This window comes from Salmo trutta, unplaced genomic scaffold, assembly GCF_901001165.1.
Source record: "Salmo trutta unplaced genomic scaffold, fSalTru1.1, whole genome shotgun sequence".
In the NCBI taxonomy this organism is placed as follows: domain Eukaryota; kingdom Metazoa; phylum Chordata; class Actinopteri; order Salmoniformes; family Salmonidae; genus Salmo; species Salmo trutta.
The window spans coordinates 780,213-806,504 of record NW_021822244.1 but is presented as its reverse complement, the minus strand read 5'-3'; the positions used below and the strand labels follow the sequence as shown (position 1 = coordinate 806,504).

General features: G+C 42.7%; 1 protein-coding gene across 1 annotated transcript; it reads right to left on the bottom strand.

The window, feature by feature from the left end:
* has2 (hyaluronan synthase 2) lies at window positions 1–25,447 on the bottom strand. Its single transcript, XM_029743272.1, has 4 exons — window positions 24,663–25,447; window positions 12,143–12,769; window positions 5,998–6,099; window positions 1–2,613 (listed from the first exon to the last, which is right to left on the bottom strand). Exons 2-4 carry the CDS (start codon window positions 12,767–12,769, stop codon window positions 1,678–1,680), a joined length of 1,665 nt encoding a protein of 554 aa, XP_029599132.1. The 5' UTR covers window positions 24,663–25,447; the 3' UTR covers window positions 1–1,677.
* Between the last annotated feature and the right edge of the window lie 845 nt (window positions 25,448–26,292).

Sequence of the window (26,292 nt, the reverse complement as noted above, 5' to 3'; positions counted from 1 at the left end):
AACATAGTAAGACATTGTTTTTTATTTTTTGGCACAACACAAAAGTGCTTCATGATAGTACTACCCATGATCCCAAAGTCACGGTTCAATATTCGGTCTGATCAATTCTAATAAGATGGACTAAAATGTGTTCTTAAACTCTCTAAAGAGTAAATACTCTGGAATAGATCATTACATAGATACATGATACATGAAAATGTATCTTTTGGGATTTTAATCTGATGTGGATTAACGCATTGTTTATACAATTTTCAGAATGCATCATGTGACGAATGTCCTCATGTGAACTCGTATGAAACCTTGAAACCTATTTCAGGAAGTCCGACAGTAAGGCAAGAGGTGGTCAAAACCGCCGCCTGAAGAGATACTGCGTGGCAGGCTTTTGCTCCAGCCCTGCCCTGCAGTAACAGTTAGCCTGGTCCCAGATCAGCTTGTGCTGATCAGTAGAATAGAGTGTGTTAGAGCTAGCCTGGTCCCAGATCTGTTTGTGCTGTCTTGCTCATTTAGATTTGCGAAAGGCTATGTTAAGATTAGGGCTGGAGCAAAATCCTGCAGAACGGCTACCTCTCCAAAACGAGCATTGGTCTCTATAAGGTCTGAAATGTATATTATCAAATATATAATTATCTATAAACCACAGAATGTTCTTATAAATATTGCTGGTTATCTCTCAATGTACATAAAAAACACAGGTTAATCACCCTTCTTGTATTCAATAATTTATCCCTAGAATTGCATTTTATTGTTATCATTGCAGACAAAAACCCAGCTGTTAACTTCACATTTTTTGGTCAGATACACATCATTGTTATAACAGTTGAATGCACAATGCATTTTTTTCTCCCCATCTTATATAAAAATGAATGAAAATAAAGAATCTTTGGTGGTTATTAAAGCAAAAATATAATTAAAAAAGTCTATATAAAAAGGCATTCAAATATAATATGTAACTTACAAAGTAACAAGTCAACAGATACAGCATGGCCAAAAGAACTGAGAAATTCCAGCTTTGACTTTCATTAAGAACTGTGTATAAAAAAAGGACAAATATGACATAAAACATCATAAATTATGTTATGATCAAGAACGAGCCATTTTCTGGGTGCATCCCGATCACTCACTCATACAATGAAAAGCATAACCACTGAGGTATTTCATCTTCAAATGACTCTGTCAAGCATTATGCACAATGGGAGTGAGACGTAAAAGTGCATAGGACATTATGCATATCATCTCTGTGTATCTATGTGGAAAAACAGGATGTCCATTTGGTGGTTTTCCATTTGGCAAAACACATCACCAACAAGAGTTCCATTTTTTATTTCTTTTTTACCTCATCATCATAATATTTCAGAAGGAAATATCTGTAGTTTCTTGTATCAGTCAGTCACAGCAGCAATGATATCGCTCTTCTGGCATCGTCACTTCACGTCACCTGCCGAGAGTCCAACAATCAATGAGCAGTTTGAGATTCTTCACTTTGTAAACGTTGAGAGGGAGAATGTCTGCATCTCAAACTGCACCCTGGTCCCTAAAAAGTGTGTTACTTTTTGACCAGAGCCCTGTATGGACCCTGGTCAAAAGTAGTGCACTATACAGGAAATAGAGTGGCGTTTAAGACCCAATCGAGGAGTTTCAGGGGAGGAGGAGGAGGAGGAGGAGGAAAGGAGGGAGATGTCATACATCCAGCACCATATCATACTGCTGTTCTTTCTTCCTCTTGCCACATTTAGTGATCAGTACCATGTACAACGTCAAGAGCATGACCCAGTAGCTGGCGTACACTATCGCACCAACGATTAAGACTATCTTTTCAGAGTCTGGAAAAGGAAAATCTTTTCTGGTTTCCTGGACGACCGTATAGATAATGCCAAGGAAGAGGATGGTGAACCAGACCGATATGGGAACGAGCCCTACGAAGTTAGTCACGATCGTCTTCCTCCCTGACGTGCCCCAGCCAGCCTTGTTTATGGTGGCGATAGCGAACATCTTGGCCGGTAGCAGACTGGACATGTACAACACTGAGTAGAAGGACATGAAGACCATGACGATGTTGCCCCTCATGCAGGAGGCAAAGGAGGACTTGATGAGGGCGACCGCCTGGATGATCAATAGGAAGAGAAGGATATTCCAGATCCTCCCCTGGTAGAACAGCTGTATCGCCGTGGCGATGAGGAAGAAGGGGAAGAACCCAGTGATGACAGCCTCGTAGGTCATCCAGAGGTGGTGTTTGTGGAACCACATGGCGTTGTAGAGCCACTCTCTGAAATAGGACTTACTCCAGCGGGTCTGCTGGTTCAGCCAGCGCAGGTAGGTGATGGGGGTCTCGGTCAGGCACTTGGACCGGGCCGTGTACTTGGTGGCGTAGCCCAGGCTCAGCACGCGGTTGGTGAGGTGGCGGTCATCGCCGAAGCTACAATGGCTGCCCATGAAGGTCTGGTTGTACCAATCCTCTATGAACTCGTGGAGCAGGTTGTTCCTGTACATTCCCAGTGGTCCGCTGATGCACTGGACGCAGCCGAAGTAGGACTGACACGCTCGCTCGATGTTGAAGGCCATCCAGTAACGGACGCTGCTAAGAAACGAGATCCAGGACTCGTATTTGTTCAGGATCTGTGGAGGAAGAAAGACACATAGGGTCAGGGTATTTAAGTTGGTTAACAACTGCTGTAAACACATTCTATAGTATTAGCATAGCAACCAAACGGCACAATCGTGGGCAATTGGTTTAAGGACCCCTAATTAGCAAAAGAAAATGGTATCAACTCTCCCAGAGCTCTTACAAATGTTCCACCTATCAACCTGCTATTGTGTAGAATTCTCACATGAGAGTAATCAATGTAAGCCTAAGGTATAGGCTAACTCAATTTTGTCAAGGAATGTCCTGTTGTGTAGATTCATTTTTATAGTTTGTATTATTTGGTATTCAGGGAACTTTAAATTCAATAAGGCCAGATTTGGTCCTCAACAACTGTGTAGGCTTAACCATTACTCTTTCTCTTGTCCAGAAATACTTTACAGGATCATAAAAGAAAGCACTAAAGCTTTATTTTATGTACTGAAGCTTACTTGTTGAAAAAGCTATCAAAATACTATTAAGAGGTTTGTGTTTATTTCTTTGTAACTTCTAAATGTGGGTCGTAAAGGCATCAACCATCACTACATCAGTTAATAAACCACAGTGTGAGAAGATTCTCTCAGTTTAACCCGGAGCAAATCTGAAGATTCTCTCAGTTTAACCGGAGCAAATCTGAAGATTCTCTCAGTTTAACCGGAGCAAATCTGAAGATTCTCTCAGCTTAACACGGAGCAAATCAGAAGATTCTCTCAGTTTAACCCGGAGCAAATCAGAAGATTCTCTCAGTTTAACCCGGAGCAAATCTGAAGATTCTCTCAGTTTAACCCGGAGCAAATCAGAAGATTCTCTCTCAGTTTAACTGGAGCAAATCTGAAGATTCTCTCAGTTTAACCCGGAGCACATCAGAAGATTCTCTCAGCTTAACCGGAGAAAATCTGAAGATTCCCACAGCCTCCCTATATCCACTACTGTTGGCCAGAGCCCAAATTGTGCTTATGGATCAAAAGGCTCTAGGTAAAGTAGTGCATTCTATAGAGAATAGAGTTCAATTTAGGCAGTGTAGACACGTAGACTACAGCAGTGTACTATATAAGGCAGGGGTCTCCAACCCCGAGTCCTGGAGAGCTACTGGGTGGTCAGGCTTTTTGGTCCAGCAGTAACACACCTGAATCTGCCAATCACGGTCCAGACTGAAGATCAGTATAATTGTTTACCAGCTTTGTTAGTGATGGGTCAGATCAGTGGAGGCTGCTGAGGGGAGGACGGCTCATGGTTTTCATGTGTTTGATACCATTTCATTCACTCCATTCCAGACATTATTATGAGTCGTCCTTCCCTCAGCAGACTCCACTGGGTTAGATGACCCACCTGCACACCCAGTACATCTCTGAAAGCAGTTGGACAACCCTAGCTGTGTATTCATGCCGTATGTACTGTAGGTGCTGAACCCAACACTAGTCTTCAATCAACAGAAGACTGGAGCTGGTTTCAGCACCTACAGTACGGTACCAGGCTAGGAGAACACCGTCTCAGACCAACAGACTAGTCAATAACAATGGAGACTGGAGCTGGTTTCAGCACCTACAGTACGGTACCAGGCTAGGAGAACACCGTCTCAGACCAACTAGTCAATAACAATGGAGACTGGAGCTGGTTTCAGCACCTACAGTACGGTACCAGGCTAGGAGAACACCGTCTCAGACCAACTAATCAATAACAATGGAGACTGGAGCTGGTTTCAGCACCTACAGTACGGTACCAGGCTAGGAGAACACCGTCTCAGACCAACAGACTAGTCAATAACAATGGAGACTGGAGCTGGTTTCAGCACCTACAGTACGGTACCAGGCTAGGAGAACACCGTCTCAGACCAACTAGTCAATAACAATGGAGACTGGAGCTGGTTTCAGCACCTACAGTACGGTACCAGGCTAGGAGAACACCGTCTCAGACCAACAGACTAGTCAATAACAATGGAGACTGGAGCTGGTTTCAGCACCTACAGTACGGTACCAGGCTAGGAGAACACCGTCTCAGACCAACTAGTCAATAACAATGGAGACTGGAGCTGGTTTCAGCACCTACAGTACGGTACCAGGCTAGGAGAACACCGTCTCAGACCAACAGACTAGTCAATAACAATGGAGACTGGAGCTGGTTTCAGCACCTACAGTACGGTACCAGGCTAGGAGAACACCGTCTCAGACCAACAGACTAGTCAATAACAATGGAGACTGGAGCTGGTTTCAGCACCTACAGTACGGTACCAGGCTAGGAGAACACCGTCTCAGACCAACTAGTCAATAACAATGGAGACTGGAGCTGGTTTCAGCACCTACAGTACGGTACCAGGCTAGGAGAACACCGTCTCAGACCAACTAGTCAATAACAATGGAGACTGGAGCTGGTTTCAGCACCTACAGTACGGTACCAGGCTAGGAGAACACCGTCTCAGACCAACTAGTCAATAACAATGGAGACTGGAGCTGGTTTCAGCACCTACAGTACGGTACCAGGCTAGGAGAACACCGTCTCAGACAAACAGACTAGTCAATAACAATGGAGACTGGAGCTGGTTTCAGCACCTACAGTAACGGTACCAGGCTAGGAGAACACCGTCTCAGACCAACTATTCAATAACAATGGAGACTGGAGCTGGTTTCAGCACCTACAGTACGGTACCAGGCTAGGAGAAACACCGTCTCAAGACCAACAGACTAGTCAATAACATGGAGACTGGAGCTGGTTTCAGCACCTACAGTAACGGTACCATGCTAGGAGAACACCGTCTCAGACCAACTAGTCAATAACAATGGAGACTGGAGCTGGTTTTCAGCACCTACAGTACGGTACCAGGCTAGGAGAACACCGTCTCAGACCAACAGACTATCAATAACAATGGAGACTGGAGCTGGTTTCAGCACCTACAGTACGGTACCAGGCCTAGGAGAACACCGTCTCAGACCAACAGACTAGTCATAACAATGGAGACTGGAGCTGGTTTCAGCACCTACAGTACGGTACCAGGCTAGGAGAACACCGTCTCAGACCAACTAGTCAATAACAATGGAGACTGGAGCTGGTTTCAGCACCTACAGTACGGTACCAGTCTAGGAGAACACCGTCTCAGACCAACTAGTCAATAACAATGGAGACTGGAGCTGGTTTCAGCACCTACAGTACGGTACCAGGCTAGGAGAACACCGTCTCAGACCAACAGACTAGTCAATAACAATGGAGACTGGAGCTGGTTTCAGCACCTACAGTACGGTACCAGGCTAGGAGAACACCGTCTCAGACCAACAGACTAGTCAATAACAATGGAGACTGGAGCTGGTTTCAGCACCTACAGTACGGTACCAGGCTAGGAGAACACCGTCTCAGACCAACAGACTAGTCAATAACAATGGAGACATTACCTGGACGTCTCCTCCCACTCCTCCCACCATGGGGTCTTCCTCCAGAACCTTCACCATCTCCACAGAGGACGCAGGATCCAGCATAGTGTCAGAGTCACACACCTGAAACACAAGGGGGACACACGATCCTGTTGAATCCACAAAACACTTTACCCAAAACACTTCTCACGCTCTCTCTCTCTCACAACACAAAGTTAGAAAGTTAAACTAGTCCAGAAGATCTCGTTACACGGACAAAGAGTCCTTCATCAAGTTTTTGGGCGGGATATGTTTGCTTTACATTGGCCAATTTGACCAATCAGCAGCTCATTAATTACACTGATTACTGATGTACGGTGTTGGTACATTAATTACACTGATTACTGATGTACAGTGTTGGTGCATTAATTACACTGATTACTGGTGTACGGTGTTGGTACATTAATTACACTGATTACTGGTGTACGGTGTTGGTACATTAATTACACTGATTACTGATGTACGGTGTTGGTACATTAATTACACTGATTACTGATGTACAGTGTTGGTACATTAATTACACTGATTACTGATGTACAGTGTTGGTGCATTAATTAAACTGATTACTGATGTACGATGTTGCTTTGTGTTTCTTTGAAACTCTTTTTGATGTCAAGTTGAAGATTTGTTTGCAACGTGGATGTTTCCCCGGAAAGATTGTTCCAAAACAAGTTGGTGTCAAGTGGGAAGGTCCGTCAGTTGGTCAACAACCAACCGTGTGAGTAAAGTCATATTTGCAGCGATCTCTTCACAGATCAGAAAGGTTTCTTCAGTCACTCCTTAATTGGGAATGATTTCATTGGGGAAGTGAAGTCATTGGGGCCGGTGTAAGGAGGGCTGGGGTTTGGCTGGAAGGCTGGAAGGAAGGTTGATGTGCTGTTTGGGACGGCTTCCTAGACTGGAAGTGATACAGTAAGGTTGTGTTCTGACTGAGAGGGCTGGGTTGTGATTGGTTGTGTTCTGACTGAGAGAGGGTTGTGATTGGTTGTGTTCTGACTGAGAGAGGGTTGTGATTGGTTGTGTTCTGACTGAGAGGGCTGGGTTGTGATTGGTTGTGTTCTGACTGAGAGAGGGTTGTGATTGGTTGTGTTCTGACTGAGAGAGGGTTGTGATTGGTTGTGTTCTGACTGAGAGGGCTGGGTTGTGATTGGTTGTGTTCTGACTAAGAGAGGGGTTGTGAGTGGTTGTTGTTCTGACTGAGACAGGGTTGTGATTGGTTGTGTTCTGGACTGAGAGAGGGTTTTGAGTGGTTGTGTTCTGACTGGGAGAGGGTTGTGAGTGGTTGTGTTCTGACCTGAAGAAAGGGTTGTGGTTGTGATTGGTTGTGTTCTGACTGAGAGAGGGTTTCTGATTGGTTGTGGTTCTGACTGGGAGAGGGTTTGTGTTAGGATTGGTTGTGTTCTGACTGGGAGAGGGTTTTGAATTGGTTGGTTCTGACGGGAGAGGCGTTGTGGTTGGATTGTGTTCTGTACTGAGAGAGGGTTGTGATTGGTGTGTTCCTGACTGTAGAAGGGTTGTTGTTAGTGGATTGGTTGTGTTCTGGACTGGGAGAAGTTTGGTTTGTACGGAGAGAGTGTTGATTGGTTGTGTTCTTACTGAGAGAGGGTTGGATTGGTTGTGTTCTGACTGAGAGAGGGTTGTGTTGTGATTGGTTGTGTTCTGATTGAGAGAGGGTTGTGTTGTGATTGGTTGTTTTCTGATGGTGACAGAGATTTTGTAGTATAGCTGTATAGCTGTTTCAAAATGGTCATATATGGAGAAAGATCAAGACAGCTGTTTGAATTGTTTGAAAAGGAATATATTTTGATCATGTAGCGCTGTGATAATTTAATTCTTTCTACTGTAAGAGAAATGTATTAAAACACAAATGGCATGAAAGGAGAGTAACTAAAGAGAATGATATGGCCAGAAGATAATCAAACCACTTCAGGAATAGACTTCTGTACCCCTAACCAGTCTATTGGTTTTGATACACAGAACACCAACACACATTCTCCCTTTCCCGGTGAGAACAGATACTCATGTGTAGTTTGGCATAGCCTGTTGGCACGTCTGCTAATGTGCACAACATTCCTCATGTTATTTTCATCATCTGTAGAGTGTTTGATTAAGCGATGCTGCATCACTACCATAGAAATGGAATTCTATTTCTTTGATCACTGCCCCTTGGCAACCAGTCCCATAGCAACGTTAGCACCAAACCTGTTCTGACAGGTCCATAAATGGCATGAATATTCACAGATCACCCGCAACAAATCACTGCAAAGACTACAGATGCTGAAAACGAAGGGGGAAAGTCTCATTTAATATTTATAGTTTGACTGTAAAAGAGGTAACAGATTGCAGCTGTAACGAGCCTCAGCTTGGGGAGATGACATGAAAACCGCTAATAATGAGTTGTTCCTTCGATAAGAGGTTATGGGAAATAGGTTGTGTAAAAGGTCTCCTCAGTAAAACATGTTCAATCTGGCGTCAGTCGGTTGACCTGTGCCACAAATACCACAGGGTTTTGACATCACAAAAGGCTAAGGTCGGGGGTCATAAAGTCAGCAGACGAACAATGGATTCACTGATGTTCCACCTGGATCCATACTACACGTAGGACATGTCCTCTGTCCGACAGACAGCGTTGTAGTCCTTCTCCTAACGTAGGACATGTCCTCTGTCCGACAGACAGCGTTGTAGTCCTTCTCCTAACGTAGGACATGTCCTCTGTCCGACAGACAGCGTTGTAGTCCTTCTCCTAACGTAGGACATGTCCTCTGTCCGACAGACAGCGTTGTAGTCCTTCTCCTAACGTAGGACATGTCCTCTGTCCGACAGACAGCGTTGTAGTCCTTCTCCTAACGTAGGACATGTCCTCTGTCCGACAGACAGCGTTGTAGTCCTTCTCCTAACGTAGGACATGTCCTCTGTCCGACAGACAGCGTTGTAGTCCTTCTCCTAACGTAGGACATGTCCTCTGTCCGACAGACAGCGTTGTAGTCCTTCTCCTAACGTAGGACATGTCCTCTGTCCGACAGACAGCGTTGTAGTCCTTCTCCTAACGTAGGACATGTCCTCTGTCTGACAGACAGCGTTGTAGTCCTTCTCCTAACGTAGGACATGTCCTCTGTCCGACAGACAGCGTTGTAGTCCTTCTCCTAACGCCGTAGTACGCCGGTCACATGGAGCTAGTCCTCGAACAAACGAGGGGTTGTCTGAGGACAGCTTGGGTGTCCTGGGGGGCTTTCCTCTCACAGTGTGGTGAATATTACCCATAATGTACCTGTCAACAGAATAATGACACCGCAAAGCAATGCCGGGTAACACCTTACACTAAGTTTCTCTTACGCCTGTGTAGTTAAGTGTTACCCTTTGCCACAATATCAATACATTCACACACAGTTATGGTGAGAATATAAGGTTTAGTTCTTTTGACCCTATGGGCCCTGGTCAAAAGTAATGCACTATATAGGGAAAAAGGGGTGCTATTTGGGACGCATTCGGGCCATGTTAGTTTATTGTGATGATCATGCAGCAGCCGGTAGCTAAATAAAGGTCACGTCAAGTTCATCCACTGATGCAACATATCTTATCCGACATAACAGGACTGCTAAGAGGAATTCTTAAAGGGACAACTCAATGTCATAGCCATCATCTCCAGCACCACTCCAACATCAACATATTTGAAAATGGCACGTTTCTATGTTTAGTAGTAAAAAAAGATGGAGGAAGGTAGGTGTTTCCAATGACATCATAAACTAATTAGTAGACAATTAGTAGGTAATTAGTAGGTAATGCCTCCTCACAATTGGTTAAAATCACATGATGCACACCGATGATGTCATTGGAAACACATCTTCTTCTATCTATTTTACTACAAAACATAGAAATGTGCAATTTTCACATATGTTGACGCAGGGATGGTTCTGGAGATAATGACTATGATGTAGATATTTTTTTTCATTTATTTCCATTTAAGCAATTTGGAGTAATTCAGTTTAAACTACCTTTGAAAGGACATGGCCTTAGAGAACAATCTGTCATGTCTGTGTTGAACTGTCGAGGCCCTCTGCTCCAATAGTAGCTAAAAGGAATAAAAGCGTCAGCATGCTTCAATTCGGCTGAATCTTCACCCAGGAATGCTTTTCCAACAGTCTTGAAGGAGTTCCCACTTATGCTGAGCACTTGTTGGCTGAAGCTAGTCGAACCGAACGAGTGTGCTCGCATACTCCCTTAAAAAGACCTTCACTTTAAAAATGATAAAAGAGCGGCAATAGTACTGTTTGTCCATTTTGAGACGCCGTAGCCAGTATACACTTCCTCAAAATAGTCTGAAATAATCTAAGATAACTCAAGAAATCTGTTTTTTGACGAAGTGATCTTAGTCACACAATTTTACATCTAACTAAGATGTTTGATGCAGTGTTTTTCAATAAAAAAATGTGAATGAAAACAAGTCGTCTTATGTTGAATGACAACAAAGACTTTATTGAAGAATCCCTACCGTTGACCAATCACCGACGAAAGGGTGGAAACTTCAGACACCGAACTTAGGCTTGCCTCCAGAAAAAAAATGTGTGTGCACGAACAGCTGAAAAAACCCTGACCGAAGTCCAAAACGAACAAAAATGTCACAAAATGTTGTTATAATACAGTATATCCACGAACTCTACCGAACTGTTTTGGCACCCTATTTCCTATATACTGCACTACTTTTGACCAGGGCCCTTAGGGTAGTGATCAAAAGTAGTGCACTATGTTTGGGAATAGGGTGCCATTTGGGACGTAACCTAAGTCAAGACAAGTAAGTCATCTGTGTGTTGCCAAGCCAAGGCTTTAACCGTCACGATCAGGTACGTTAGACAGACGACCCCACAGTGAGAATAACCACACAGGTCTGGTAGCTAATAGCTAGCTAAAACAGATCTGTGACAAGGCCAACACAGTTAGCCCTCCATAAGCTTTGGATCAGAGGTTAGAATTATAACTGAAACCAGGAGTTTACGGTGGAAAGACAGCAGTGTACTAGGCTGCGTCCCAAATGGAGCCCTAGGGGCCCTGGACAAAAGTAGTGCACTGAATAGATGCCATACACTCCAGTATTATCCAGAGCAGTTTGATCAGACCAACACTCCAGTATTATCCAGAACAGTTTGGAGGACCTACACTCCAGTATTATCCAGAACAGTTTGGAGGACCTACACTCCAGTATTATCCAGAGCAGTTTGATCAGACCTACACTCCAGTATTATACAGAGCAGTTTGATCAGACATACACTCCAGTATTATCCAGAGCAGTTTGATCAGACCTACACTCCAGTATTATCTAGAGCAGTTTGGAGGACCGACATTTCAGTATTGTCCAGAGCAGTTTGGAGGACCGACATTCCAGTATTATCTAGAGCAGTTTGGAGGACCGACATTCCAGTATTATCTAGAGCAGTTTGATCAGACCTACACTCCACTTTATCCAGAGCAGTTTGATCAGACCTACACTCCAGTATTATCCAGAGCAGTTTGGAGGACCAACACTCCAGTATTATCCAGAGCAGTTTGATCAGACCTACACTCCAGCATTATCCAGAGCAGTTTGATCAGACCTACACTCCAGTATTATCCAGAGCAGTTTGATCAGACCTATACTCCAGTATTATCCAGAGTAGTTTGGAGGACCTACACTCCAGTATTATCCAGAGCAGTTTGGAGGACCTACTCTACAGTATTACTGTATAACTATTCACAATGTAGTATATACAGCACAGTTGGTGCTGTTTACTTAGTAAATGTTAATGAAGGAACTTAATACACGTCTTGGGATAGTAGCTAATGCGGATACTGTCACTTTTAAAGTTCCTCACTGAGAATACTGTGTGTTTTGACACGATGCTATGCAACATGATCTGACTCCAACCTATTAGCCTACAGGTCTCCCCACTTTGTCTGAGTTGGACTGAGTGCAGAAACATATGTAAATGGGTTTCACGCTGAGCTCTAGCACTCTGTGAACAGCATTAGCTTTACAGCCGTAGGGCTACAGTACATACACAAGGCCTCCACACCATCCTTTTAAAGAAAGAAAGCACAAAGGATCTTTGTGTTCCCCACCGCCCCCCCTCCAACCCCTCCTCCCCCCAGGACTTACCTGAACATAGTCCACACTCCTCCCCAGGGCTTTGAAGGCTGTGTACATTACTTCCCTCTTGCCTCCCCACTTCTGCATGATGCAGACACATTTATTATTGAGCACAAGGCGCGAGATGGCCTGTAGGCTCTCAGCGTACATCTCGTCCGTCTCCTCAGGTCCCCGGTGGTGGTAGTTGTTTTTCCAGACGTACGTGGTGGCTTTATCCCACCCCATGATCTCCCGGAAGATCTCCATCATGTAGTTGTCGTCCTCGTTATTCCCGTCGATCACCATGATGACCTTGATGCCCGGGTAGGTCAACCTCTTGACCGATACCAAACACTTCCTCAGGTAGGCCGGGTCCTCCTGATAGGCTGCAATGCACAGGGCCAGTGATTTGGTGAGTTTGATGGGCGTCTCCAGGGATCTCCTCATGTTCCGGTGTTCTAGGACAGCAAACAGGCTCTGGATGATGAGGTGGATGACCAGGATGGCCCCGTACAGCCCGAAGGACAAGTGGTTTCGTGCCGTGGTGAAAAACTGGTAGCCCATGATGTAGGCGGTAGAGATTCCCACAAGTAGCGAGACTCCAAACATTGTCGTCCCGAAAATTCTTAGGTAGGTGAGAGCTTTGTCACATTTCATCTGGAAAAGCAAACCAGAACAGAATCATTGTCAATGTCAAATGAGATGACAGTAGAGACATACAGTGGGATCAATAAAGAGATGACAGTAGAGACACTGGGAGGACATTGATACGGTAATTACTAAATGAACACAGCTTCAGATATTAATTGGTCAACTTGTTAGAAATATACAGAAGACATAATGATGATAATGATGATATATGTACCTAATAATCCCCATAATGATGATAATGATGATATATGTACCTAATAATCACCATAATGATGATAATGATGATAACTGTACCTAATAATCACCATAATGATGTGTCACAGTAAAAGCTCTAACTCTACTCTGTCACCATAGCAACAGACTCCATGTTTTACAACAACAAAAAAACAGGATAAGACAGACTGTAAACAGACTCCTTCCATCCCTCTCTCCCTACATCCCCCTCCCCAAAATCCCCCTCTAAATGTCAGATGGTTCTCTATGGCCGATTGTTCCAAGTCTCTTTATTAATGCTGCATCCCATCTGCTGGGCAGACGTAAGAGTGGAGCGAGAGAGCGAGCACCACCCTCTGACATCATCTGTTTATATCTCCGTGGGAAGACAAGAGCAGGGAAATCTAAAACGCTGCCTCTCCAGTAAAGACCCTTCTGTCACATTGAAGAATATGCTGCTACATTTGATCAGTTTAGGCAGTAGGAGGGTGGCACCTTTTGTTTAAGGCTTAGACATGTGATAGTTTAAGTGACACTTCAAGGTGTCTAATGCCGTTGAAAAGCAATGAAACACTATCATGTCTTGTTTTATTTAAATGGCAGTTTTTTGGGTCTCCACTAAAGACCCTTCTGTCACAGTGATGCAGGTAGTAGTGCATCTTGTTACTTTGTTTTAATTAAAGATCTTGGATCTATCATAAGTGACACTTTGATGTGTCCAATGCTGCCTGCATGGGTCTGTCCAGTAACACTAAAGACCCATCTGTCACAATGGAGCACAAAGTGGTACGCCTTGGTCAAGTAAAGGCTGAGGTCGTCTTGGTAGACTAAATTAAAGGCTGAGGGCGTCTTGGTAGACTATATTAAAGGCTGCGATCGTCTTGGTAGACTATATTAAAGGCTGAGGTCATCTTGGTAGGCTATATTAAATGAAGAGGTAATCTTGGTAGGCTATATTAAAGGCTGAGGGCGTCTTGGTAGGCTATATTAAAGTATGAGGTCGTCTTGGTAGGCTATATTAAAGGCTGAGGGCGTCTTGGTGGGCTATATTAAAGGCTGAGGGCGTCTTGGTAGGCTATATTAAAGGCAGAGGTCGTCTGGGTAGTCTATATTAAAGGCTGAGGTCGTCTTGGTAGGCTATATTAAAGGTTGAGGTCGTCTTGGTAGGCTATATTAAAGGCTGAGATCGTCTTGGTAGGCTATATTAAGGGCTGAGGTCGTCTGGGTAGGCTATATTAAAGGCTGAGGTCGTCTTGGTAGGCTATATTAAAGACTGAGGTCGTCTTGGTAGACTATATTAAAGGCTTGTAGTATAAGTTGCAGTCCAAGGCTGTCCAAGGCTGTCTAAAAGCAAAGAAACCCTGACATGTCTTGTTTGACTTGAGTACTAGTTATTTGAGTTTTTAAATCAGCCGCCTACTTGACTTGGAATAAGGACTAGATTCCCTAGATTCCCTACATACTGGTCTGAAACTAGATTCCCTACATACTGGTCTGAAACTAGATTACCTACATACTGGTCTGAAACTAGATTCCCTACAGTACATCCTGGTCTTGACGAGAAGGAAATAAACTGTCGGGGGAGTTTCTCTTCTGCACTGTTCAACCAATCCAGTAAATGTGGAGGATGAGTTAAGATGGAGTGTCTCCTTGTTAACATCCAAAAGTGGAAGTCACGCGAAGTCACAGGCTCTCTTTCCATTTCCCCTGAAAACTGGAACATCCATCCGGTTGTTAGGGACTCAGCAGAGGCTACTCTCCATGAAAGACCCCTCTATCTGTCACAGTGAAGAAGAAGGTGGTACATCGTGGTTAAAGTCTTGGATATTTGATTGCATAAGTGACACCTTGAAGTGTTTCGATGCTGTTGTGAAGCAAAGAAACCCTGATATGCCTTGTGTCTAGACTGTAGTTTGGTTTCTTTTTATAAAATCAGCCACCTTCTTGGCATGGATTAAGGCCTGGATCACTTGATACAGGATGAAAAGTGGATGTAATCAGTGTGTGAGGCAAGCTGAGTGCTGAACTGGCATGTTTCTAGACTTTAAGCGTCATCACATTTACAAGACCTCTGACTCCATTCCCCTCCATATGTTCCAAGTCCCCACCCCTTGGCCAACTGGTTAACCTAACGCATTGGTGTTAACGTCTGTAGTGTTAAACCAGTACAAAGAGTGTCCCAACCCTAAAATCTTTATTTTCAAGTCTCACTGTTGTAGGCTACACTTTGTGTGAACTGTGAACCTAAACCCCCCATTCAGAGGGTGCTAAAACAGCCTAGATAGCTAAACCCTGCAGGCCAGACGCAGAAGTATTAACCACTAATGTGTGTGTGAAGTGACGTTTTGCCCCCCCCCCCTCCTTCTCTTAACCCCCTTGTTGTTCCGGACCCTATGTAGATCTAAACCCTGGTTTGATGTTGATGATGATGTGTTTTTCTGTGTGCCAAACACCAGATATTGTTGTTGATGGGGGCTGGGGTGAAGTGCTCATCTTGGAAGTGGGCTGCTCATTTGACGGCTACTTGGAGCAGGCCTTTGCCGAGAAGCTGCTTAAGCACCAGTCCCTCGTGGCACGCTTGGACAGCTTCGGGTGGAGCCTCCAGATTGTGGGCCTGACAAAAACTAGGACAAAGAAATTGGCTAGGTACTGCTCTGTTTCAGCTGTCGTGGGCTGTTTGGAGAAGGAGGTGCTTTCTGTACCCTTGAGTGCCATGCATACAGGGACCTTTGAAATGCTTGAATTGAATGGTGGATTGAAATAAAATGTAATTGGTGGATGTAAATAAAGTATTTCAAGTGTGTGTGTGTGTGTGTGTTTGTGTGTGCAACATTGAGGGTGTCATCAACGTATTGAGATGATGTCACCTCACAGTTGCACAAGGCCCTGTGTGTGATGTCCCTGGGCTGTTTGCTGGTGGGTTAGCTTGAACACTTCCAGACTGACAATACGTCCCAAATGGCACCCTATTCCCTGTATAGTGCACTATTTTTGACCAGAACCATATGAGCCCTTGTTAAAAAGTAGTGCACTAAATAGTGTGCCATTTGTGATGCGGCCTGACTGACGCACTGTGTCGGCTGGGGCTGGGTCTGGGCCTGGGTCTGGGTCTGGGCGGGACACTCCCTTTGCCTGAGATAACACCGCCAATGATCTCAATTGATAGTGAGTAAGGCTGAGTAAGTGAAGGGGGATGTGGGAGAGTGAAGGCTGAGTAAGTGAAGGGGGACGTAGGAGAGTGAAGGCTGAGTAAGTGAAGGGGGATGTTGGAGAGTGAAGGCTGAGTAAGTGAAGAGGGATGTTGGAGAGTGAAGGCTGAGTAAGTGAAGGGGGATGTTGGAGAGTGAAGGCTGAGTAAGTGAAGAGGGATGTTGGAGAGTGAAGGCTGAGTAAGTGTAGGAGAGTGAAGATAACCAATAAAAACCTTGTGGCTGCAGCCAACAGCAAGTCTAACACGTCATGTTATACTGTACTGTACCTTCAGCTGAGGTAGAGTGAGTGAGTGTGTGTGTGTGTGTGTGTGTATCTGTGTTTGTGCTCACGTGTGTGTGTGTGTGTATATGTGTGTGTGTATCTGTGTTTGTGCTTGCGTGTGTGTGTGTGAGCCTGTATGTGCATGTGCGCACATGTGTGTGTGTTTCTGTAGGCTATAGCGTAATGTATCTGCCATGTTGGTGAAACGGCATGGTAGCTGACATGTAAAGACTTCATATTTACACCTGTTGTCTGACTACATGTCTGAGAATCCAACATGAAGACCATTAGTTTGATTCTGCTGGAGCTGGACCTGTTCCAGGAGGGGTATAAAGGCTAGGCGGACACAGGGAGGGGTTCCTGTGCTGAGCTGGATAGACTCAACGGAGAGTTGAATCATGGTCAGTGGGGAAAACCTAAACTCCAAGGCTTTGACGGTTTAGATGAAATACAACACCGCGGCCAGAGCAGAACTGAGCAAAGCTGAAACTGGGCCAAGAGGACTTGAGGTCTGTTCTGTTCAACAACTGAAATATAATCGTGGCAATGACTGTGGTCAATGGACTTTACAGCTCTAAAAGGAATACCTGCTGTAGTCAAAAACACTTTATTAATGTAGTGGTCTACCGCCGTGGAGGTGCAGCTCACACCTGGTCAGCTACAGCTGTAAGAAGTGCACTAGATAGGGAATAGGGTGCCATTTCGGACACAACCACGCCCACCCTTGATATAACTTTAATAACCCTTGTCTTGGTAACACTTGTCTTGCTAACAGTTGTCTTGGTAATAGTTGTCTTGGTAACACTTGTCTTTCTAACAGTTGTCTTGGTAAACACTTATCTTGCTAACCATTGTCTTGCTAACCATTATCTTGCTAACACTTGTCTTGGTAACACTTGTCTTTCTAACAGTTGTCTTGGTAAACACTTATCTTGCTAACCATTGTCTTGCTAACCATTATCTTGCTAACACTTGTCTTGGTAACACTTGTCTTCGTAACACTTGTCTTGCTAACAGCTGTCATGCTAAAAGTTGTCTTGCTAACAGTTGTCTTGCTAACAGTTGTCTTGCTAATACGTGTCTTGCTAACACTTATCTTGCTAACAGCTGTCTTGCTAACACTTGTCTTGGTAACATTTGCTTGCTAAATGTTGTCTTAATAACCCTTGTCTTGCTAACACTTGTCTTGCTAACAGCTGTCTTGCTAACACTTGTCTTGCTAATACGTGTCTTGCTAACACTTGTCTTGCTAACACGTATCTTGCTAACACTTGTCTTGCTAAAATGTGTCTTGCTAACACTTGTCTTGCTAACACTTGTCTTGCTAACAGCTGTCTTGCTAACACTTGTCTTGGTAACAGTTGCATGCTAAATGTTGTATTAATAACCCTTGTCTTGCTAACACTTGTCTTGCTAATATTTGTCTTGCTAATACTTGTCTTGCTAACACTTGCCTTGCTAACAGTTGTCTTGCTAACACTTGTCTTGCTAACAGCTGTCTTGCTAACAGTTGTCTTGCTAACACTTGTCTTGGTAACAGTTGTCTTGGTAACAGTTGCCTTGCTAACAGTATGTGTAGAAGGAGGATGAAAGGATAGAAGAGGAGTGTTGAATGAAAAAATAAGACATTGAATTGACATACTGAGGTGTATGGTGAGGTGAAACTTCATGTGGGGAATAATCAATCAATCAATCAAATGGTGTACCATCACCATGAATATATGGCTTCAATGGCACTTACACCTTACAGCATGTGCAGAAGGGAGAAATATATCTGGATAGAAGGGGGTTGTTGAAGGAAAAAAATCAGTTGGTGTCCTGTATTTAATAAATGTTAAAGCGATGTCCTTGTGTTGCTGGATGGGATTTAGTGTAGCACTTACAGACTGCACGCTGAAGTGGAACCTCATGTGTAGTCATGAAGACTAGTAAAGTTAGATCCTCATTCCATTATTTATGGTTTCATAACGCATCTGTGTTACATGCTAATACAGTAACGGTACTATATTACAGTACTATAGTTCAAGTCTACAGAGATTCCACTTCATGTCTGAGAGGCACAGCTGCAGTAAAATGAAGATGGCCCTCAATACTGCCATTATAAATGGCAGGAAACACATGCCTCATGACGACTATTCTATAGCAGATTAAAAGACAGGAACGCCTGGAATGACCAGGGATCCTTGTACAAGATGTTAATTATATATACAGTACTGTACTATCTTAAAGCTTGCTACTGTAGTTAGTAACTTGTAGTTCTTGCTAGGCTTGCTACTGTTGTTAGCAACTTCTAGTTCTTGCTTGCTTCTGTAGTTAGCTACTTGTAGTTCTTGCTTGCTTCTATAGTTAGCTACTTGTAGTTCTTGCTAGGCTTGCTTCTGTAGTTAGCTACTTGTAGGTCTTGCTAGGCTTGCTTCTGCAGTTAGCTACTTGTAGTTCTTGCTTGCTTCTGTAGTTATCTACTTGTAGTTCTTGCTTGCTTCTGTAGTTAGCTACTTGTAGTTCTTGCTTGCTTCTGTAGTTAGCTGCTTGTAGTTCTTGCTAGGCTTGCTTCTGTAGTTAGCTACTTGTAGTTCTTGCTAGGCTTGCTTCTGTAGTTAGCTACTTGTAGTTCTTGCTTGCTTCTGTAGTTAGATACTTGTAGTTCTATCTGGGCTTACTACTGTAGTTAGTTCAGATCGAACCTTCTCTTGAACTGGACTTAAAAGCAAACTCAATGAACAAAAGTCACTGAGGTTCTGAAACGTGATTAAGAGACAACTAGTAATATGTCAAAAGGGTGTGTGTGTGTGTGTGTGTGTGTGTGTGTGTGTGTGTGTGTGTGTGTGTGTGTGTGTGTGGTTGTGTGTGTGTGAAGTGACGTCCCCGTCCCCCCCTCCTCCCCTTAACCCTCTTGTAGTTCCGGAACCCTATGTAGATGTAAGGCCTTTCCCTGTGGCTGCAGTATTCTCACCGGTGTGGGAATCATGTTGTCATTAAGTGTTCCATCATTAAATGGAACACCCTACTCCTCTTCCTCTCCTGATTGGAATCAGCTGTAGTAGTTACCGTACAACACAGAGTCTTCCCTCATACAGCTCCCTCTCTCTTTCTGGATGGGTTGAACCTCAGGAAGAGGAGGAGACTGTGTGTGATGTTGAACTTGGGCGGTGGTGGCGCCTTGCCATCCTTGGCTCCTGGATGCTTTCCTGATTCAGCTAGCTCTCTGACTCATCCATCACATCTCTCTATCCCTCCCTCCATCCTGTCTGGTCTGGTCAGTGATCCTCCACCACTACTACTTATTGTTGCTCCAGCTCCCTGACTTTCTGCTACTCACCCCCTCTTTATGCTTCCCTCCTTCGCTGCTTCCATCGCTCCTATCTTCCCTCCTTCCAAGCTTCCCTCCCTCCCAGCTTCCCTCCTTCCCTCCCTCCCAGCCTCCCAGCCTTTCTCCTTCCCTGCATCCCTCTTACCCAGGTTCCTTCATTCCCTGCTTTCCTTCTTCCCAGCTTCCCTCTTACCCAGCTTCTTTCCTACCCTGCTTCCTTCCTTCCCTCCCTCCCATCTTCCTTCCTTCCCTGCCTCCCAGCTTCCCTGCCTACCTGCTTCCCAGCATGCAGTGTTTAAGCATGGCTGGCAAGGCCCTGACTGGGAGCACTAATACGGAACAGGCGTGGAATGCTTCCTGTGAAAATACACAAACTAACTCATTAGTGGATAGTGCTACAGAACTCTTCCTCTGTAAATACACAAACTAACTCATTAGTGGATAGTCCTACAGAACTCTTCCTCTGTAAATACACAAACCACCTCATTGGTGGATATTCCACAGAGCTCTTCCTCTGTAATTACACAAACCACCTCATTGGTGGATAGTCCTAAAGAGCTCTTCCTCTGTAAATACACTAACCACCTCATTGGTGGATAGTCCTAAAGAGCTCTTCCTCTGTAAATACACAAACCACCTCATTGGTGGATATTCCTACAGAGCTCTTCCTCTGTAAGAACACAAACCACCTCATTGGTAGATAGAACCTACAGAGACCTTGATTGCACACTGTATATACTGTAGGTGGGATTAGATAGAGAGTACGCCTACTAGAAATGAGATAAATGGTAGTCTGAAATGCAGACATAAACAATGCATTAGTTTGTGTGTGTTGCCATCTCTCTGTGTAAGTTGTTGAGCAATGGCCCACACGTAGCCATGGGCATGCTGAGTCATGACTTTCCTCATAGTAAGTAAGAGTAAGTAACCTTGACCGAGCCAGAACGGACAAATGACTTCCCTCATAGGCAGCAGGCTTATTGTGACAAAGTTATTGTTCAACTATAAATGTGTACTGGTCCGGTAGATCAGGGATTCCCAAACTTGGTCCTGGAGCCCCCCCCCCCCCCCCCTCCCTTGGGTGTACGTTTAGTTTTTTCCCCTAGCACTACACACCCGATTCAAAGTGTTGATTATTTAAATCGGTTGTGTAGAGCTAAGGCAAAAAACAAAACGTGCACCCATGGGGGGGGGGGGGGCTCCAGGACTGAGTTTGTGGAACACTGCGGTAGATGACAGTGGTCTTAACTAGATGTCTGGATGTTTCAGTTTTAAGACAGTATTGCCATTGTGACATTCTATGTAGTGATGTTCAACCATTTAATAACAATGTCATAACTGTGGCTGAGGGAGTAGATAAAAGCTCGGTATCTGACCTATAATGCCTGCCATCTGTCATAACAATGTTGACAATATAGTGACATAAATTGAAAGGGAAGTCGGCCCACAGGTTTATGTCGTGGCTGTGTTAAACCTAGAATTCTTAGTTGCTACATTCATTTTGGGACTTTTTAATGAATGAATAAAAAAACAGAGGCGGGTGGCTGCTTTGTTATTGTTTCAACTGAGGATTCCAGCTTTAAGCATCTCCATATATGTTGAGTTGAGGACTACCATGTCTCAACAGGAGTCTTCATGCGGTTAAAATGAATGGCAGCATGTACTCTTGCAGTCATGTGGTTTTGTTTTCACACGGTTCAAAGCATGTATTTTATAATTTTACCATTTACAGTCATATCCCACTGGGCACACACTGGTAGAAAGAACATTGTTTCCACATAATTTTAATGAAATTAAGTTGAACCAATGTGGAATTAAATGACGTTGAACCAACGTAGCATAGACGTTGAATTGACATCTGTGCCCAGTGGGATATTTTACTTTCAGAAATGAAAATAGTCTACTGTATACTGTAGGTGTACATCTTTGAAAAAAATTCTAATCCCTACACAACAGATGAGATATGAATATCTCCACAAAGTATAGGCTTATCATAAATGATAACAAAGAATATGGAATCAAGTCAACTCAAAACCACTAACTAAATAAACTGCTATGGAATCAAGTCAACTCAAAACCACTAACTAAATAAACTGCTATGGAATCAAGTCAACTCAAAACCACTAGCTAAATAAACTGCTATGGAATCAAGTCAACTCAAAACCACTAACTAAATAAACTGCTATGGAATCAAATCAACTCAAAACCACTAACTAAATAAACTGCTATGGAATCAAATCAACTCAAAACCACTAGCTAAATAAACTGCTATGGAATCAAATCAACTCAAAACCACTAACTAAATAAACTGCTATGGAATCAAGTCAACTCAAAACCACTAACTAAATAAACTGCTATGGAATCAAGTCAACTCAAAACCACTAACTAAATAAACTGCTATGGAATCAAGTCAACTCAAAACCACTAGCTAAATAAACTGCTATAGAATCAAGTCAACTCAAAACCACTAACTAAATAAACTGCTATGGAATCAAGTCAACTCAAAACCACTAACTAAATAAACTGCTATGGAATCAAATCAACTCAAAACCACTAACTAAATAAACTGCTATGGAATCAAGTCAACTCAAAACCACTAACTAAATAAACTGCTATGGAATCAAGTCAACTCAAAACCACTAACTAAATAAACTGCAATGGAATCAAGTCAACTCAAAACCACTAACTAAATAAACTGCTATGGAATCAAATCAACTCAAAACCACTAGCTAAATAAACTGCTATGGAATCAAATCAACTCAAAACCACTAACTAAATAAACTGCTATGGAATCAAGTCAACTCAAAACCACTAACTAAATAAACTGCTATGGAATCAAATCAACTCAAAACCACTAACTAAATAAACTGCTATGGAATCAAGTCAACTCAAAACCACTAACTAAATAAACTGCTATGGAATCAAATCAACTCAAAACCACTAGCTAAATAAACTGCTATGGAATCAAATCAACTCAAAACCACTAACTAAATAAACTGCTATGGAATCAAGTCAACTCAAAACCACTAACTAAATAAACTGCTATGGAATCAAATCAACTCAAAACCACTAACTAAATAAACTGCTATGGAATCAAATCAACTCAAAACCACTAACTAAATAAACTGCTATGGAATCAAGTCAACTCAAAACCACTAGCTAAATAAACTGCTATGGAATCAAGTCAACTCAAAACCACTAACTAAATAAACTGCTATGGAATCAAGTCAACTCAAAACCACTAACTAAATAAACTGCTATGGAATCAAATCAACTCAAAACCACTAACTAAATAAACTGCTATGGAATCAAGTCAACTCAAAACCACTAGCTAAATAAACTGCTATGGAATCAAGTCAACTCAAAACCACTAACTAAATAAACTGCTATGGAATCAAGTCAACTCAAAACCACTAGCTAAATAAACTGCTATGGAATCAAGTCAACTCAAAACCACTAGCTAAATAAACTGCTATGGAATCAAGTCAACTCAAAACCACTAGCTAAATAAACTGCTATGGAATCAAGTCAACTCAAAACCACTAACTAAATAAACTGCTATGGAATCAAGTCAACTCAAAACCACTAGCTAAATAAACTGCTATGGAATCAAGTCAACTCAAAACCTCTAACTAAATAAACTGCTATGGAATCAAATCAACTCAAAACCACTAACTAAATAAACTGCTATGGAATCAAGTCAACTCAAAACCACTAACTAAATAAACTGCTATGGAATCAAGTCAACTCAAAACCACTAGCTAAATAAACTGCTATGGAATCAAGTCAACTCAAAACCACTAACTAAATAAACTGCTATGGAATCAAGTCAACTCAAAACCACTAACTAAATAAACTGTTATGGAATCAAGTCAACTCAAAACCACTAGCTAAATAAACTGCTATGGAATCAAGTCAACTCAAAACCACTAACTAAATAAACTGTTATGGGATGAATGGTGGGCTGCTGTGTTTCGAACAGCGCGCGCATCCACCCTGAAGGTATAAAAAACCCTGAGCGGGAAAGGAAGGAAGTTCGAAGATCGTTGTGTCCTTCAATAAGGAGGGAACTTCACCCTAATTTGCTCCAGTACTACTGTGGCTGACCGTGTAAAACACAATATTTCACCGCATCTAACCTGTGTATGTGACAATAAATACTAAATAAAATACTGTATCCATGGAAAAAACGATATTTCTAACGTACTGAGTTTCTCTGAAGGAAACCCAATACCTGCCTTGTCATTGGCTCAAACACCCCTGCGATTCGAATGACGTATGAGGCCGTGACGTCGACATAAGTTTTATTCTAACCTTACAATAAATGATTTGGACAGTGATTATGCCCAGCCTCGACGGAGTACCGTGTGAATCCAGTTTACTCTAAAACGTTACGGTGCAGATTTTTTTCTCTCCCGTAGGCAGTAGGGAATAATAAAGAACTACCTTGTTTCGACTTTATAGTTAAACTATTTAATTTATCCACCGCATATTGGCTGAGATTAATGCAATACTTAAGTCTATAAAAAAAGCCTTAACCAAACCACACATCAACATGTCTACAGGACTGTTCTGTATGGCATAGTAGCCCTACGGTCTATATCCTACCATAGTACTTTAATATAACAAACACTACATCCTTCCCACACCCTGACAGATAAAGCATCACTTCAGAAACGATTCACTGATGTGGATTAAACCATGACTTGGCAACTACCGGAAAACCATGACATGTCAGTTAACTTTAGTTGACAAGTTTCACCCAAAGCTCCATTCATTGAATTCAAATTATTCTAAATGAAAATGTCAAACAAAATAAAAATGTATGTTCTCATAATGAAATAAAACAGTTAGTTGATAACAAAGTTGACAAAGTGAATACATTTGATGTGATGGGCATACCTTGAAGCAGCTGTGTGTGGCTGTGCCGTTTCTTTAAATGGATGCAGTCAGCATAGGCTCGGTTTGCAGCGTTCAACTTGGAGAAAACTTCTCAGCAACGTCCCTTCTTGAGTCACCTTTGCAGAAACACTCATGAAGCTTCTTAAAATGTTCTTCATAAAGAAAAAAGTTTGTGCAATTTACCAAGTCTCCTTGCTTTGAACGGTTGAAAAGATTCATTCAAGTATTGTATTTTTTGTTTCTACTTTTAACTTCTCTCTTTGCATACGTTAATAATATAATGTATACATTTTAAGTGTATACAAATCATCTTGTTAGTCAACTTTGGCATAAGTGTAATTTATACAATGAATAAAAGAAATAAAGAAAATAAAGAAAAAGAAAAAACTGTCATTCAACAGTAGTCAATGTTGGTGAGAAGAGCTGTAGGTAATACAGGTTAAAGTCATGAACTGCCCAACCACGCTAGTTTTACTACTTCTTCAGCGTCTAATTCCTTCCAGACGCCCCGGGTTTATGCTTCCTGCACGTAGCTCCTTACATTTCAAAAGACTCTTAACCAGGGAGGGTTTTTGGACTTGTTTTAATAAGGGGGGAAGGTTTGGGGATGAGGAGGAGCAACTTATTGAGGAGAAGAGAGAGAAAAAAAGTTGATGCCCACAAGTAAGTACCCAATTCAAACTTCTGAGACGTGGACATGGGGATGGAGACGTGCCTGAGGCTAATTCACCTGAATGTTCTTGGGGGAATACATGTAGAGAGATTGCATTCGATTTTGAATACGTGCAATATGCTTTCGAAATCTGCAAATAGTTTTTTTGCTACTTTGTGTGAGGGTTTTCCATGACAATGTCAGAGTATAGCCTACAGGTAAAACGCATCCTCCTTTAGCAAAACCAAAAAAAACACCACATTTATTCGTTGTTATATTAGCTCGAAATAATAGATATTATTTTTGCAATATAACTTGTAATATTTTCCTGCTATCTTTTCTGTGCCCGTAAAGACCGTAATTATCCATCTGGTATTTGTCTGCCATCCATCAGTAGGAGCGCAGTACAAACATTGGCCAGCAGGGAGCGCCATATAATTCTAAATCCAGTACTAGAGCCCTTGCCATGGAATAGTCTACTGCAGAGTCATGTAATAAGATCTAAATATATGACTCTGGTCTACTGTAGATGCACAGTCATTGGACAAGACACATTCCTCTACCTTGTGATGGAATTCAAATAGGAGTAAAAATAACATTATCAGTCATTCTAAAAGCTAATCAAATGGCTAGCCAGAGTATTTGCATTGCCCCCCCTCCCTTTTTCGCTGCTGCTATTCTCTGTTTATTATCTATGCATAGTGACCTTAACTCTACCTACAAGTACATATTACCTCAATTACCTCGACTAACCGGAGCCCCCGCACATTGACTCCGTACCGGTACCCCCTGTGTATAGCCTCGCTATTGTTATTTTACTGCTGCTCTTTAATGATTTGTTACTTTTATTTCTTATTTTTTAATTATCTATTTTTTACTTAACACATATTTTTCTTAAAACTGCATTGTTGGTTAAGGGCTTGTAAGTAAGCATTTCACTGTAAGGTCTACACCTGTATTTGGCGCATGTGACAAATA

Excerpts from the sequence above, each read along its gene's own strand:
- has2 (XM_029743272.1), bottom strand. The coding sequence starts at position 12,769 with ATGAAATGTGACAAAGCTCTCACCTACCTAAGAATTTTCGGGACGACA. Across the intron at positions 6,100-12,142 it reads GGAGTGTGGACTATGTTCAG|GTGTGTGACTCTGACACTAT; the intron begins GTAAGTCCTGGG and ends CTTGTGTTTCAG. Across the intron at positions 2,614-5,997 it reads GAGTGGGAGGAGACGTCCAG|ATCCTGAACAAATACGAGTC; the intron begins GTAATGTCTCCA and ends CTTCCTCCACAG.